Here is a 16,007-nt window from a genome sequence, read left to right on the forward strand (position 1 = left end):
AAAAAAAAAAAAAAAAAAAAAAAGTCTGGCTGTGGCCAGGTGCAGTGGCTCACGCCTGTAATCCCAGCACTTTGGGAGGCCAAAGCAGGCGGATCATCTGAAGTCGGGAGTTCGAGACCAGCCTAACCAACATGGAGAAACCCTGTCTCCACTAAAAATACAAAATTAGTCGGGCGTGGTGGCACATGCCTGTAATCCCAGCTACTCAGGAGGCTGAAGCAGGAGAATTGCTTGAACCCGGGAGGCAGAGGTTGCAGTGAGCCGAGATCACGCCATTGTACTTCAGCCTGGGCAACCAGAGTGAAACTCTTTCTCAAAATAATAATAATAATAATAATAATAATAATAAACAAAAAGTCTGGCTGGGAGCAGTGGCTCACACCTATAATCCCAGCACTTTGGGAGGCCGAAGCAAGCAGTTCACCTGGGGTCAGGAGTTCGAGACTAGCCTGGCCAACATGGTGAAACCCTGTTCCTACTAAAATACTAAAAATACATTAGCTGGGTGTGGTGGTGTGTGCCTGTAGTCCCAGCTACTTGGGAGGCTAACACAGGAGGATCGTTTGAACCTGGGAGGCAGAGGTTGCAGTGAGCTGAGATGGCGCCACTATACTCCAGCCTGGGTGACAGAGTGAGACTCCATTTCAAAAAAAAGTCTTTGTAACGTTCTTGTTTCTTTGTTTAGAGTCTGGGTCTCGTTCTGTTGACCAGTGGCATGCCATCACACCCAGCTCATTTTTTTTTCTCTAAGACAGAGTCTTGCTCTGTCACCCAGACTGGAGTGCAGTGGCGTGATCTCAGCTCACTGCAACCTCCACCTCCCTGTCTCAAGCAATCCTCCTACCTCAGCCTCCTGAGTAGCTGGGACTACAGGCACATGTCACCACACCTGGCTAATTTTTTGTATTTTTTATAGAGACAGGGTTTTGCCATGTTGCCCAGCCTGGTCTCAAATGCCTGGGCTGAAGCAGTCCACCCGCCTCAGCCTCCCAAACTGCTGGGACTACAAGTGTGAGCCACTGCACCCAGCCAGGTTTTTTATCTTTTTAGACACAGGGTCTCACTATATTGACCCGACTGATCTTGAACTCCTGGCCTCAGGCAATCCTCCTGCCTCAGCCACCCAAAGCACTAAGATTACAGGCTTAAGCCACCAAACATGGCTATGATGTTAATCTTAAATTTAAAATACTAACAGAAACTTTTTGAAAAGTAGTCTCTAGCACTACTCACTGAAAGAACCTAGAAACAATATACACACTCAGCATCCAGGTTTTAGTCTCTAAATACCACAGCTTCCTTTAAAAGCGCTGATTCTAGGGTGGGGAAGGGAAAGTTCAAAGTGAGCCCAGGACATCTTGCAATGCCACAAAGCAGGAAGCACCCAAAGAACGGTATAAACACATGAAGAAGACACAAGAGGCTAGCCAACTGGAACCTTAGGAAGACTGACTGACTGACTGTAACAAGTCTGTAAATAGCGTATGGGTCTATAGTGACACTCAAACTCAAAGGAGCATTGGGGGAATACCTCTTGAAAGAGAAAGAAAAAATAAAAAGAATTAGAAAAATCACCATTTTGTAAACACCAATGTGATAACTGGTTCAGAAAGAGCTCACACATGTGAAACCCACTGAGTAAATGGCTATTAGGGAACAGGACGTGCCAAAGTATCACCTCATAGACTGTTTACTAACCACGAGAACTAAACGTCCCTTCGCAATGGACAAACATGGCAGACATCCGCTTAACCAGGTGATCAAATTTTCCCGCATCAGAAAAGCCAGGCCATACATGCCTGGGGATGTACCCCAGTATGAACTAGATGGCAGCAACCAAGGATTATTCCTGCCAGAAACGTATAAACTGAATCTAACCAAGCCTCAGACACAATTCCCATTTAATAAAAAATGTAAGGGAAAGAAGGACGAGTTAAATGACTCCATCAGGAAATAGACAGATAAACAATCAGGACATTCTACAAAACAACCGGCCTGCTAGGGTGAATAAATCAATGTTACAGGAAAAAGAAAAAGGTATGGGGTATAGGGACAGTTTCTGCACTACGGGAGGAAACTAAGGAGACATAACAACGGAATGCATGCCAACTCAATTATGAACAGATTCTGAACGGCCCCACAATCTGGGGATATGTGAAAATTGACCATTAGAATATCAGAGAATTTGTGTTTATTTTCTTAGGTATAATGGTCTTAAAGTGGTAAAGGAGAACATCCTTATTCTCCATGGATGCCTAATTTAGGGGTAAAGCATCCTGATGTCTGTAATTTACTTTCAAAGGGTTCAACAAAAAATCTAGAATTACATGTACACATAAAGCAAAAGTAGGAAAATCTTAACAGTTATTGAACCTAAGTGGAAGATGTTAACTGTACTAATCTTTCAACTTCTATGTTTGAAATTTCACATAATAAAAAAAAAGAGAGGTGGCCAGGGCGCAGTGGCTCACGCCCGTAATCTCAGCGCTTTGGGAGGCCCAGGTGGGCAGACTTCTTGAGACCAGGAGTTCAAGACCAGCTTGGGCAACATGGTGAAACCTCATCTCCACTAAAAATACAAAAAAATTAGCCAGGCATGGTGTCACGTGCCTATAGTTCCAGCTACTTGGGAGGCTGAGGCAGGAGAATTGCTTGAACCTGGGTGGCAGAGGTTGCAGTGAGTAGAGATTGCACCACGGCACCCCAGCCTGAGTGATTGAGACTCTGCCTCAAAAAAAAAAAGAAAACAAGCCGGGCGCGGTGGCTCACGCATGTAATCCCGGCACTTTGGGAGGCCAAGGCGGGCGGATGACGCGGTCAGGAGATCGAGACAATCCTAGCTAACATATGAAAGCCCATCTCTACTAAAAATACAAAAAAAAAAAATTAGCTGGGCATGGTGGTGGGCACCTGTAGTCCCAGCTACTCGGGAAGCTGAGGCAGGAGAAAGCAATGAACCCGGGGGGGTGGAGCTTGCAGTGAGCCGAGATTGCGCCACTGCACTCCAGTCTGGGTGACAGAGCAAGACTGTGTCTCAAAACAAACAAACAAACAAACAAAAAACAAACAGGGGTGGCTGGGCATGATGGCTCATATCTGTAATCGAGCACTTTGGGAAGCTGAGGTGGGAGGATTGCTTGAGGCTAGAAGTCCAAGACCAGCCTGGGCAACAAGGGGAAGACCCCATCTCTATAAAGGATGAAAAAATTAGCCAGATATGGTGGCATGCCCCTGTAGTTCTAGCTACTTGAGAGGCTGAGGAGGGAGGATAGTTTGAGCCCAGGAGTTCAAGGCTGCAGAGAGCTATGATTTCACCACTGTACTCCAGTCTGGGTGACAGACCAAGCCCCTATCTTGAAAAAAACAAACAGAAAAAAAAAATTAGGGGTGGTGAGGAGAATAAATAAGTTAATTGGGGCATGGCAATTAAAAGAAAACGATTAGAGATAGTCAGCATGAATAAATCTCAGACACATCTAGCAAAGACCACCAGGTGCAGAGTAATACCCACAATGTAATACCATTTAAATGAAATATGAAACCATGTGCAACAATTCTATGTTGCTTCAGAACAGAGTATTTGTAGCAATGAAAACACACACATACATATATATACACACACAGTGAAAATGAGACAGAATAACCCCTCAGGCCCCTTCCTTGATAGGCACAGTTCATAAGGAAAAGAGGGATGCGGCCATCACACCCACCTAGCTGGGCTCACCTGTCTCCCACTGACCCTGCTGAGAATTTGCAGAACTGCTTGACTGCCGACGGCGACGGCAGCTACCCTCTGTCCTCTTTGAAGAGCTGGAGGTGCCATAGCTATAGCGTTCTGGAGACACTGGAGGAAGAGAAGAACAGGAAGAAGCATTCAGTCTTGGCCCTAATTCCCACCCTGGGAAGAATGCCTGCACCACGGGGTGCCTAAGTTCCCCAGAAGTCAGAGCCCAAATAACCACTCATTCTCAAACACCTCCTGCAGAGGTTGCTCAGATGCCTCCTGAGACAGAGAACTCATCACCACTTGGGGCAATCTAACCCACGTCTATGGCAGCTCAAACTGTCAAGGTTATTCTGTTGATAGTCATGGTCAGGGTCTTTGCAATCGCCCTTTGCCTTGGCATCAACTGCCCCCAGCTCTCCCCAAGGAGTAAGCAGGCCTCTGTGCAGGCTCCCCAAATCTTCTCTTCTAGACCCTAATGTTCAGACATAGATACCTAAAAACGCTGTCAGCTCTTCCCTAGAGCTGTCCTTCTCCTGCTTATCTAAATCCTATGGGCTTACTCTGGGCCAGGGAAGGCCATAATCCCCCCTCCCCAAACTAGCCACTGCCCCTTTAGCAACCCAGACAAAGGCTTGGTCTACGCATGCACAGGGCTACTGGCAGCCTGAACTCCTCCTAGCTTCTCACCTCAAGATTGCTATCCTCCAGGGGCACTTCCTTCACAAGGATTAAGGGCATCAACTCTGGGGACAAGCTGGCTGGATTTGAATTCTGGCATCCACACTTCCCAGCTACGGTCTCTGCAAGCCCCTTCATGACATAACTTACCTCCCTCTCTCCCCTAGCTTGGGTCCCCTCTGCTCCTGCCACACTGGCCTCTGATGATGCCAAATTCCCACCTCGGGCCTTGGATGCTCCCTGGGATTTTCTCCCCTGGGGTCTATGCATGGCTGGCAGTGCGGCCTCAGGACAAAGCCTCCCTTCACCTTGCTGCTCTCCCGACTCTCTCTATTCCATTATTTTTGGTCTTCCTAAAACAGCATCTAAAAATAAGTTCTCTGAGTGTCCCACTAAACTTAAACTTCATGGAACAAACACCTTGTCAGCCCCACCATCCTGTATCCCCTAGGCCCAGCAAACAGGATTGTTACTACACGTGCAAACTGCTTAACTTCTCTGAGCTTGTTATTTTCCTGGTTACAGTGAAGACACTAACAGGACTTCCTTGTGGGATTACTGGGAGGCTATAAGGCACCAGTTCATATGAAGGGCTGACAGCTGTGCCTGGCATGAAACAAGTCCTCCGTAAACAGTGGCCATAATCATCATCACTGACGTGGCCAAATTCCCAAAGCCATGCTTCCCTCCTCTTGTGTTTCTCATTGATATTGTGGGAAGAGGGAGTAGTGGAATGGGACATAAGCTGCAGGCACCAGGAGGCCCAGCGGGAGCCAGGCCCTTTCCTCCCGGGAAGTGTGACACCCTCCCATTCAACCGTACCTGGCCGGCGCCGCTTGCGCGCCAGGTGCGGCAGCAGGTCGTGGCGGGCCAGCACGCGCAGGAGTTGCCCCAGCAGCCGCAGGTTGCTCTCGTCGCACTGCCCGCGGCGCTCCAGCTCCAGCAGGAGCTCTAGGCCGCTGCGGGCCCGGGCTAAGCCGCCGGCGGCACCAGGAGCCTCATCCAGCAGAAAGGCCAGGAGCTCCAGCTCGCACTCGGTCAGTTGCCCGCCCACCACCTCGAACATACGGTGAAGCGACAGCATCCCGTAGTAGTCCAGGCACTCATCCTCCTCCCAGCACGGGGCCGGGGTCGACCCGGATAGCGCCATTCCCGGGGGAGGGAGGCGGAACAAGCTCAGAACCCGGCCTAGAACCCACACAGCGGGGAGGGGGCAGTGGTCAGCGACGCGGAGGCCCGAACCCCACACCGCCAGCGCGTCTCCCCCGCCCAGTCGCGCCGGGCAGGGCCGCTCCCGCACCCCAACCGCCTCGGTTTCCCCTCCCCGGGAGTGAATGGTCCCGCCCGAGGTCCCCTAAGAACAGGTCGGGACGCCGGAGCCCGCTCTGCTTCTGCCCCCACCACCGTGCTACGTTCGGAGCTCGCCCCCGGACCCGACCAAACGATGCGGCCCAAAGAAGCCTCGGGGTCCACCCCGGGGCTCCCTGCCGACTGACCCTGACTCTGGGTAGGACTGCCCAGACAAGCCCCTTTGCTCCGTCCAGTGGTACCGTCTGATGAGTCCCCCGGCTCTAGGCAAGTGGTACCGCCCGAAAGTGACCCTCTGCCCCCTCCACGGAGGAGCGACCCAGGCAGCCCCTTGGCTCCACACAGGTGGTATCGTCCGAATCCGATCCCCCCCCCCCGCCTGCTTCCCAGAGCCCAGGTGGTCCCGTCTACCCGCCACCAGTCACCATTAGGCCTCTCGGGATCCTCACCAGATTCTGGCGTCCGGTGACTCCTGGGCGACGGCCGCAGCCACTTGTTTTGGATCTTTCTGGCACCTTCTCTATTATTACGCCTGCGTCACCTCGCCCCTCCTCCTTCCCCCAACTCGCGCAGGTGCGACCGCCACGCCCCTTAAGCGCATGCGCAGAACGATGCCTCCAAGCCCCGCCCTTCCTGGGCCGCTTGACCTGCCCCCAACAGAAGTGTCTTGGTTTGCGGGTGCTGCGCTTGCGCAGAGAGAGAGCGCGCCGCATTTGGGGCTGTATCTGGTACCCGGTTCCAGGTCCCTACTTCCCGTTCGTGACTCAAGCCTCCGGGGCCATGTAGCGCCACGTCACGAGTAGTTGTAACTACTCATCTCATTAACTACAGCCCCCTCTTGATCACGAGCTAGACGCCCACATCACCACTGCCCCTAGTTGCCCGTGGCAAAGGAACACAATCACTACAGTCCTGGCTCCCAGTAACTCCTAGGCCTTATATGATCTGGTCCTGGGCACTTCTCCATTAGATTGTCCCTCACTTCTAGTGACAGCCAGGGATCTACATCTCAACTGTGCTGTCTCATGATCCCAACTGGAAATCCCGCCCCATCCCCCGCCCCCAGTCTAGAAGTTCCTTCCCCTGATCAAAACCGGAACTCGCTCATCTCACGTTCAGGACGGATACCGCCCTCCAGGCGGCAACAGAACCCTCCATTCAGACTGTGCACATCTCGATGGCGTCCATCACGACCCCCATCACAGTCAGATGTCTCCACCCAGAGCCAAAACAGCCTCTCCGTAACCTCTTCCAATCTCTGCCCTCCGGGGTCGCCCAGATACCTGCTCCCTAACTTGCAACAACTAGAGAGGGTCTGTCGGGGAATCGGCGTCTAGGCTGTGGTGTATGCGTGTCCCCTTACCGCGGGGCCTTCTGTGTGACGGTCGCCACTCCCCCCACTTAGGTGACTCAAGGTCAGGGCCTGCATGTGCTTGAGACAAGTCCCCTCCCTGGACCGGTTCCCACCCCCGGAATTAAATCCTCTTGGGAGTCGGGACACCTGGGTCCTGCCTAGCACTGGCCCAGTACTGGCTCCGCCTGAACTGCAGCAGTGAATTCAAAAGAATCGGCTGGGCACGGTAGCTCACGTCTGTAATCCCAGCACTTTGGGAGGCCGAGGTGGGCGGATCACACGAGACCAGGAGTTTGACACCAGCGTGGCCAGCATGGTGAAACCCTGTCTGTACTCAGCCGGGCGTGGTGGCACGCGCCTGTAATCCCAACTACTTGGGAGGCTGAGGCAAGAGAATAGCTTGAACCAGGGAGCAGTGAGCAGAGATAGTGCCACTGCACTCCAGCCTGGGCCACATGACGAGACTTTGTCTCAAAAAACAAACAAGACTGGACGCGGTGGTTCACGCCTGTAATCCCAGCACTTTGGGAGGCCGAGGCGGGCGAATTACCTGAGATCAGGAGTTCGAGACCAGCCTGACCAACATGGCGAAACCCCATCTCTACTAAAAATGCAAACATTAGCCGGGCGTGGTGGTGGGCACCTGTAATCCCAACTACTCGGGAGGTTGAGGCAGGAGAATCGGTTGAACCCGAGAAGCGGAGGTTGCGGTGAGCCAAGATCGTGCCACTGCACTCCAGTCTGGGCAACAGAGCGAGATTCCATCTCAAACAAAACTCTCAAAAAGTCCCTTCCCCTCTCTGGGCCTCAGTTTCCCTACTTGTGAAGCAAATGGATGGCAATGGTAAGCTATGGAAGCATAGTCCTGGGCTAAACTCACAAGGAGCGCCGGGTAAGGGACTATCATTAAATCAAACGAAGAGTAGGAAAGATAGAAAAGCAATTTAACAAACTGTGAAGGATTCTGTCTTGCTAAGTGGGTTGTAGTAGGCGCCTACAGTGTACGAGCGCTGTGCATGTGTGATATCATCCAATTCCCTTAAACAACCTTTGAGGTGGCTGTGACTCAAGCTCACTTCACACCAGCAAAACTGAGGCCCGGAGAGGCGAAACTCCAAGTGTGTCGGGCTCTAAAGCTGTACTCTCAGAAATGCTCCGTCTCTTCAGCTTTGAAATGACACCTCTGTCAAGGTCTCCCGCCGCCCAGTTCACTCCATGAGCCCAACGCTCACCAAAGGCCGCCCGCGTCTATCTACAGAACTCTCCGACGCTTGGCCCAAGAGCGTCCCAGAGAACTGCGCAGGCGCCTCTCCTCGCCCTGAGCCCCGCCCACGGGGCGCAGATGTGTGCGTGGATAACTCCCGGAGCCCCGCCTGAGTGGCAACACGCAGGCGCAAGGTCGCGTGCCCTGCGCTGCGGGCTCTGATTGGCCGCCACGGGTAAGGGCACCGCCCAATGGGAGGTGTGGACAGTGAGGGGTCCCACACGCCCAGAGCCGAGGGTCTGTGTCAAGAGCGGCAGGGGCTGCAGGAGATAAGAGAAACGGGTGAGGGCGCCGCGGGGCGGGACGGGGAAGAGAGCGCTGGGTGGACGGAGAGGGCGGAAGGAAAACTAAGGGGTCTACAGGGATCGAAGAGCCTTGAGGCCTGCTCTAGGGCGGGAGCGGCGCGGGCTGGAAGGAGAGCGCTCCTTCCTGTGTGCCCTGAGGCTCCTTTAGTGTGCAGTAGCCTACGCTGGAACTCGCCCACCACCCACTGCTGCGAGCTCTCACCCGGCCGAGGAGATGAGTCTGGTAGGAGAAAAGCGTTGTAAAGCGGGAAAGTTGAATTTCCAGGGCCCTAGTGGGTTCCTTCCTGGAAAGACTTATTGATATACTGTGTGAAAAACCCCCATTCCTTTCCTAAGTAGTTCACAATTCAAGAGTGAGAGAAAGAATCGTAGACGAGGTAAGGGCAAATTTCAAGTCTCCTGGGCCACCTCGTAGACATTTATTGGGTACCTGCTTTGTGCAAGCTTTGCAGCAGGCACTGGGCCTCGCCCTAGGGGAGTTCTCTGTTGGAAATGGGACTGTAATCAAAGAAAAATGAAATTCTCGGGCCCCTGGTTGCCTACTTCCAGGAAGGTCCTTTGTGGAATGGCTGTTGTGTGCAGGGGCCTGGCAACTCAAAAATTAGGAAGGGGGTTGGAATAGTAGATAAAGTTTAGCTCCAGGTCCTTTAGTGAATAATTTACTCAAGGATTATTTATTGGGCATTAACTGAAAGCAGTGCCCTGTACTGGGCTGTGTATTTTGGGAATTCACAGTCTTATGGGAGAGTTGGTCTGGTAGAAATGGACTGTGCACAGGGACACTTAAACTCAGGATCGGCCAAGCAGTGGCTCACACCTGTAATTCCAGTGCTTTGGGAGGCCTAGGCGATAGGATTGCTTGAGCTCAGTAGTTCGAGACCAGCCTGGGCAAGATAGGGAGACCTTCTCTCTACAAATAATTTAAAAATTAGCCAGGGGCCAAGTGCGGTGGCTCATGCCTGTAATCCCAGCACTTTGGGAGATCATGGTGGGCGGACCTCTGGAGGTCAGGAGTTGAAAACCAGCCTGGGCAACATGGTGAAACCCCATCTCTACTAAAAATACAAAAATTATCCTGGTGTGGTGGTGAATGCCTGTAGTTCCAGCTACTTGGGAGACCGAGGCTGGAGAATTGCTTGGACCCAAGAGGTGGAGGTTGCAGTGAGCCGAGATCGCGCCACTGCACTGCGGCCTGGGCAACAGAGTGAGACCCTGTCTCAAAAAAAGGAAAAAAAAAAAAATCTCCCAAAGTCTCACTTCCCACTGCAGCCTCGACCTCCTGTGCTCAAGTGATCAAACCACCTCAGCCTCCTAAAATGCTAGGATTGCAGACGTGAGCCACCACGCCTGGCCTGGGAGCATTTCTCAGTCACTAAATATGTACTGTGTGCTAGACATTGTTCTTGGCACTGGACATACTTCAGTGATGTACAGGCTAACCTCCTATCCTCTGGGTGCTTAATATGAGCAAATTTTTTTTTTTTTTTCTTGAGATGGAGTCTCTCTCTGTCTCCAGGCTAGAGTGCAGTGGCACAATCTGAGCTCACAGCAACCTCCGCCTCCTGGGTTCAAGCCATTCTCCTGCCTCAGCCTCCCAAGTAGCTGGGATTACAGGCATACACCACCATGCCCAGCTAATTTTTGTATTTTTTTAGTAGAGACAGGATTTCACCATGTTGGCCAGCATGGTCTCAATCTCTTGCCCTTGTGATCTGCCTGCCTCGGCCTCCCAAAGTGCTGGGATTACAGGCATGAGCCACTGCACCTGTCAATATGAGCAACTTCTATATGCAAGGCTGTAAACTAGACTCCACCTGCCTTCTGGCACTAATAGATTAGGTGAAAAAGAGGTAAAGAAAATGGGTTTGAATTCATGAGATTAGCTGCTAGGCCTGGGAGGGAGGCAGTCATTTACTGAGTGTACTCTGAGTCCCTGCTGTGTGAAGGAGCCTGGGTGGGGTTCAGCCCACATACGTAGAAGGGAAGATGGGGCATATAGAGGGAAGTTTGAAAGTTAAAATTCATGTCCCTGCTCAGAGATTTTGTTGCTGACTGGAGCCTCCACAATGAATCAGACCCACAAACCCTCAGTCCAGTGAGGGACAGTGAGATGCCACCCCAAACTCATGATATTTACCATGATAGAGGTGACACAGGATATCATAGGAACCCTGAGGATGTAGAGATATCAGAGAAGGTTTCACAAAAGGTGCTGGGTAGGAGTTTGTCAGACAAAAAGAGGAGAGAAGTTTCTTGGCAGAGGGAATAGCAACATCAAAGACTTAGGGTACGAAAACAATCTTTCTGGAGAACTACACAGGATTACAGCTGACCTTTACAAGTACCAGGGACTTTGTGTCAGTACTACTTTTAGCCCCATTTTACAGGTAAGAAGACAATCTCAGAGGAAGTAAGTGGTAGAGCTCAAATTCAAACCAAGGGCAGTCTGGTTCCAGGGCCTGTGTTTTTAAACATTTGGGTGTATCTGTGTGTGTATATGTAAGAGGCAGAGGAAAAGTGTTGCACAAAGAGGAAACAGCACAGCAGGCAAAGGCTGTGGTATTCTCAGAAAAGGTGTGCCTGGCCCTCTCGGTAAAGAGGCCGGGCTGGCTGGGCCTGGCGTGGTGGCTCACGTCTCTAATCCCGGGACTTTGGGAGGCCAAGGCAGGCGGATCACAAGGTCAAGAGATCAAGACCATCCTGGCCGACATGATGAAACCCCGTCTCTACTAAAAATACAAAATTAGCTGGACATGGTTTCACACAGCCGTAGTCCCAGCTACTCGGGAGGCTGAGACAGGAGAATCACTTGAACCTGGGAGGCAGAGGTTGTAGTGAGCCGAGATCGCACCACTGTACTCTAGCCTGGCAACAGAGCGAGACTCCATCTCAAAAAAAAAGAGGTCGGGCTGTTGGCTGGGGTGGTGGCTCACACCTGTAATCCCAGCACTTGGGAGGCAAAGGCAGGTGGATCACCTGAGGTCAGGAGTTTGAGACCAGCCTGGCCAACATGGTGAAACCTTGTCTCTACAAAAAAAAAAAAATACAAAAATTAGCCAGGCATGGTGGCATACCCCTGTAGTCCCGGCCGCTCAGGAGGCTGAGGCACAAGAATGACTTGAACTCAGGAGCGAGAGGTTGCAGTGAGCCAAGATTGTGCCACTGCACTCCAGCTTGGGCGACAGACCAAGTCTCTGTCTCAGAAAAAAAAAAAAAAAGAGGCTGGGCTGAGTGCTGATTCTCTTCTGCAGGCTGCCATGGGGTGTTTGTAGGCTTCAGAGACATGGGATCACAGAACACCGAGGCAGAAACATTGGATTAAGACTTTCTGAGCAATAGAGGCTGGTGAGTAGTGGGATGGGCAAGAGAACTCCACCTCCCCTTGGTTTCCTGCTTTCTCACTGGCTCCTGCCCCTCTTTCTCCAGGCACTGCCTTCCCCACAATGGCAGAGGTGGTGGCTGAGGTGGCCGAAATGCCAACACAGATGTCACCAGGGGCAGTGGAGATGTCAACACCTATGTCAGGGGAGATGATGGAGATGTCAACAGAGGTGACTGAGATGACACCTGGGGAGGCCCTTGCCTCATCCCTCTTCTTCCAGCATCACCAGTTCATGTGCTCTGAGTGTGGCAGCCTCTATAACACACTGGAGGAAGTCCTCTCACACCAGGAGCAGCACATGCTTGCCGTCTCAGAGGAGGAGGCACTGACCACACAGAATGTTGGCCTGGAGCCGGAGCTGGTGCCGGGCACTGAGGGGCCCTTCCAGTGTGGTGAATGCAGCCAGCTCATCCTCTCCCCTGGTGAGCTCCTGGCCCACCAGGATGCCCACCTCCGGGAGTCTGCAAACCAGATCCAATACCAGTGCTGGGACTGCCAGGAGCTGTTCCCCTCACCCGAGCTGTGGGTGGCTCATCGAAAGGCCCAGCACCTTTCTGCCACGGTAGCTGAGCCACCAGTGCCACCTCCTTTGCCTTCCCCAACACCACTGCCTCCACCTTCTCCCCCATCCGAAGTCAAGATGGAGCCCTATGAGTGTCCTGAGTGCTCTACCCTCTGCGCCACCCCTGAGGAGTTCTTGGAGCATCAGGGCACCCACTTTGACTCCCTAGAGAAAGAGGAGCGCAATGGGCTGGAGGAGGAGGAGGAGGACGATGAGGAGGATGAAGAAGATGATGAAGAGACGGAGGATGAGGAGGCCATGGCAGAGATCGGTGATGCTGTGGGAGGTGACGAGTCCACAGCTAGCTGGGCTCAGGGCTGCAGGGACTGTCCCCAGCACCGGCCCTCGGCAGGGGCTCGCCGGCAACACCGGCGGACATCTCACAACCCGGCATCTGCTGCCCACCCCTTCCACTGCAGCCAATGTCAGCGCAGTTTCAGCTCTGCCAACCGGCTGCAGGCTCATGGGCGGGCCCACGTTGGTGGCACACACGAGTGTACGACCTGCTCCAAGGTCTTCAAGAAAGCAGCGTCACTCGAGCAGCACTTGCGGCTGCACCGCGGGGAAGCCCGCTACCTCTGTGTAGACTGTGGCCGCGGCTTTGGCACAGAACTCACATTGGTGGCCCACCGGCGGGCCCACACTGCCAACCCATTGCATCGCTGTCGCTGTGGCAAGACATTCAGCAACATGACCAAGTTCCTCTACCACCGGCGCACTCACGCTGGCAAAAGCGGGGCACCTCCCACAGGAGCAACAGCTCCCCCAGCTCCAGTGGAGCCCACCCCTCCACCACCACCCCCTGCCCCACCTGCCCAGCTGCCCTGCCCACAGTGCTCCAAGTCCTTTGCCTCAGCTTCCCGGCTGTCCCGGCACCGGCGTGCAGTACACGGGCCCCCAGAACGGCGCCATCGCTGTGGGGTTTGTGGCAAGGGCTTCAAGAAGCTGATCCACGTGCGCAACCACCTGCGGACACACACAGGCGAGAGGCCCTTCCAGTGCCACTCATGTGGCAAGACCTTTGCTTCTTTGGCCAACCTCAGCCGCCACCAGTTGACCCACACGGGCGCACGTCCCTACCAATGCCTAGACTGTGGCAAGCGCTTCACACAGAGCTCCAACCTGCAGCAGCACCGGCGGTTGCACTTGCGGCCAGTTGCCTTTGCCCGCGCCCCCCGCCTCCCCATCACTGGTCTCTACAACAAGAGTCCCTACTACTGCGGGACTTGTGGCCGCTGGTTCCGCGCCATGGCGGGCTTGCGACTGCATCAGCGGGTCCATGCCCGAGCTCGGACTTTGACACTACAGCCTCCCAGATCACCACCTCCTGCCCCACCCCCACCCCCCGAGCCTCAACAGACTATCATGTGCACAGAGCTGGGGGAGACCATCGCCATCATTGAGACATCCCAGCCGCTGGCGCTCGAAGACACGCTGCAGCTGTGTCAGGCTGCACTGGGGGCCAGTGAAGCAGGCGGGCTCTTGCAATTGGACACAGCCTTCGTGTGACGCAGCTGAAAAGCAACAAAAGGGTTTGGTTGCAACAGCCAGTGTGGGTACCTCTGGGGAGATTGGACCTCCTCTGCCAAACTGGTCTGGTACCCACCGTGTGCCAGGATCCACCCTGGCCTCTTTTACCCACTGACTCCCCAGAACAACCCTTCCAGGCTTCTCTTGTCATCTTTCTCTGCCTGAGGGGAAACTGAAGCTCTGAGATGCAATGTGATCTGTACCAGGTCACCCAGCTACGCTGCAAAGCGGGTTGGCCAAGGCCCTTTGCACTGCATCACCCTGGTGCCCAGCAACATCAGGTAACCTTCACTGAGCACCAAGCTTATTCCAGGTCTGTGCTGGCCACTCTCATATACCTCTTCAGATCCTCTGCTTGTACCCCCAGCCCTTGCCTTCCCTGGATTTTGGGTACCTAGGACTTTGCTCTGCCTGGTGGAGGAGGGTACTTGATTTATCTGGGCTCCCTTTGTCTCAATTTTGACAGTGTGGAAGGAAATCTGTAGGTACCCAGGTCCTCAGCTCCAGACTGGGTGATGCTGGAGACCCAGGAGCAAGTCAGCACAGGCTCTGCCCACAGAAGGCATGCACAGTCTGATAGGAGAAACACACTAGTACAGATGGCTTGCTCTCTGAGTGTGTCTCATTGATTCATTCAGCCTGTGTGTCCTAAGGCCTCCCTCTTCACATACTGGGTGATGCTGGGGGCAGGGATGAGTCAGGCCTAAGGCTTCTCAGGGCTATGATGGGGATGTGCAGGGACAGTGGGATCCCAGGAAACAGACCTCCCTGGTGGAAGATCAGGAGTCAAGGACTTCCTAGAGGAGGTAGTCCCTGAAGGAAAAGTAGGCATCTGGTAGTGAAAGAGGAAAAAAACATTCCAGGCAGACAGCACTGCAAGAGGGTGAGCTCTTGGTATATTTGGAGACCATCCAGTTACTCATCTGACTGCCTAGCTGAGGCAAGCACCATACTGACCACTGTATGTGTACTATGATCCCAACAGCCTGTGACATAGATTTCAATATTATCCCTGTTGTACAGATTTTTAAAACTGGTGGCTGGGCACGGTGGCTCATGCCTGTAATCCCAGCACTTTGGGAGGCTGAGGCAGGCAGATCATGAGGTCAGGAGATCGAGACCATCCTGGCTAACACAGTGAAACCCTGTCTCTACTAAAAATACAAAAAATTAGCTGGGCGTGGTGTCGGGCGCCTGTAGTCCCAGCTACTCAGGAGGCTGAGGTAAGAGAATGGCGTGAACCCAGGAGGTGGAGCTTGCAGTGAGCCGAGATCGCGCCACTGGGTGACAGAGTGAGTCCATCTCAAAAAAAAAAAAAAAAAAAAACTGGCCAGGTACGGTGGCTCACGTTTGCAATCCCAGTGCTTTGGGAGACTGAGGCAGGAGGATCACTTAAGGCCAGGAGTTCGAGACCAGCCTGGGCAACAGCAAGACCTCATCTCTACAAAAATTAAGTTAGCCAGGCCTCTGTGGCACATGCCTATAATCCGAGTGCTTTGGGAGGCTGAGGCAGGGGGATCACTTGAGCTCAAGAATTCAAGACTGGGCAAGAGAGTGAGACTTTCTCTCTATTAAAAATAATAAAGATGGCCGGGCGCGGTGGCTCAAGCCTGTAATCCCAGCACTTTGGGAGGCCGAGGCGGGCGGATCACGAGGTCAGGAGATCGAGACCATCCTGGCTAACACGGTGAAACCCCGTCTCTACTAAAAAAATACAAAAAACTAGCCGGGCAAGGTGGCGGGCGCCTGTAGTCCCAGCTACTCGGGAGGCTGAGGCAGGAGAATGGCATAAACCCGGGAGGCGGAGTTTGCAGTGAGCTGAGATCTGGCCACTGCACTCCAGCCTGGGTGACAGAGCGAGACTCCTTCTCAAAAAAAAAAATAAATAATAATAAAA

At 53.1% G+C, this 16,007-nt stretch overlaps 2 protein-coding genes across 5 annotated transcripts in view; one reads left to right on the forward strand and one right to left on the reverse strand.

Annotated features, from left to right (window-relative positions):
* The window catches only part of DEDD2 (death effector domain containing 2), a 23,109-nt gene extending 14,752 nt beyond the window's left edge, over nucleotides 1–8,357 (reverse strand). Inside the window, exons 1-4 of the mRNA XM_017849839.1 lie at nucleotides 8,300–8,357; nucleotides 6,163–6,360; nucleotides 5,228–5,593; nucleotides 3,725–3,844 (exon numbers count right to left, since the gene is read on the reverse strand). Coding sequence (XP_017705328.1) covers nucleotides 3,725–3,844; nucleotides 5,228–5,555 — 448 coding nt within the window. The 5' untranslated portion in view covers nucleotides 5,556–5,593; nucleotides 6,163–6,360; nucleotides 8,300–8,357. The remainder of the gene's footprint in view (nucleotides 1–3,724; nucleotides 3,845–5,227; nucleotides 5,594–6,162; nucleotides 6,361–8,299) is intronic.
* Nucleotides 8,358–8,503: 146 nt separating this feature from the next.
* On the forward strand, nucleotides 8,504–14,725 carry ZNF526 (zinc finger protein 526). 4 transcript variants are annotated; one of them, XM_017849836.1, is made up of 3 exons: nucleotides 8,504–8,859; nucleotides 11,888–11,981; nucleotides 12,063–14,725. In XM_017849836.1, exon 3 carries the CDS (start codon nucleotides 12,080–12,082, stop codon nucleotides 14,087–14,089), a length of 2,010 nt encoding a protein of 669 aa, XP_017705325.1. In that variant the 5' UTR covers nucleotides 8,504–8,859; nucleotides 11,888–11,981; nucleotides 12,063–12,079; the 3' UTR covers nucleotides 14,090–14,725. The 4 variants fall into 4 exon arrangements, with proteins under 4 accessions (XP_017705325.1, XP_017705324.1, XP_017705323.1 ...); XM_017849835.1 differs by having other exon boundaries at nucleotides 8,504–8,613; XM_017849834.1 differs by lacking the exon at nucleotides 11,888–11,981 and having other exon boundaries at nucleotides 8,521–8,613.
* The last annotated feature ends 1,282 nt before the right edge of the window (nucleotides 14,726–16,007 follow it).

The sequence above is a fragment of the Rhinopithecus bieti genome, unplaced genomic scaffold (assembly GCF_001698545.2).
Source record: "Rhinopithecus bieti isolate Rb0 unplaced genomic scaffold, ASM169854v2 scaffold_33065, whole genome shotgun sequence".
In the NCBI taxonomy this organism is placed as follows: domain Eukaryota; kingdom Metazoa; phylum Chordata; class Mammalia; order Primates; family Cercopithecidae; genus Rhinopithecus; species Rhinopithecus bieti.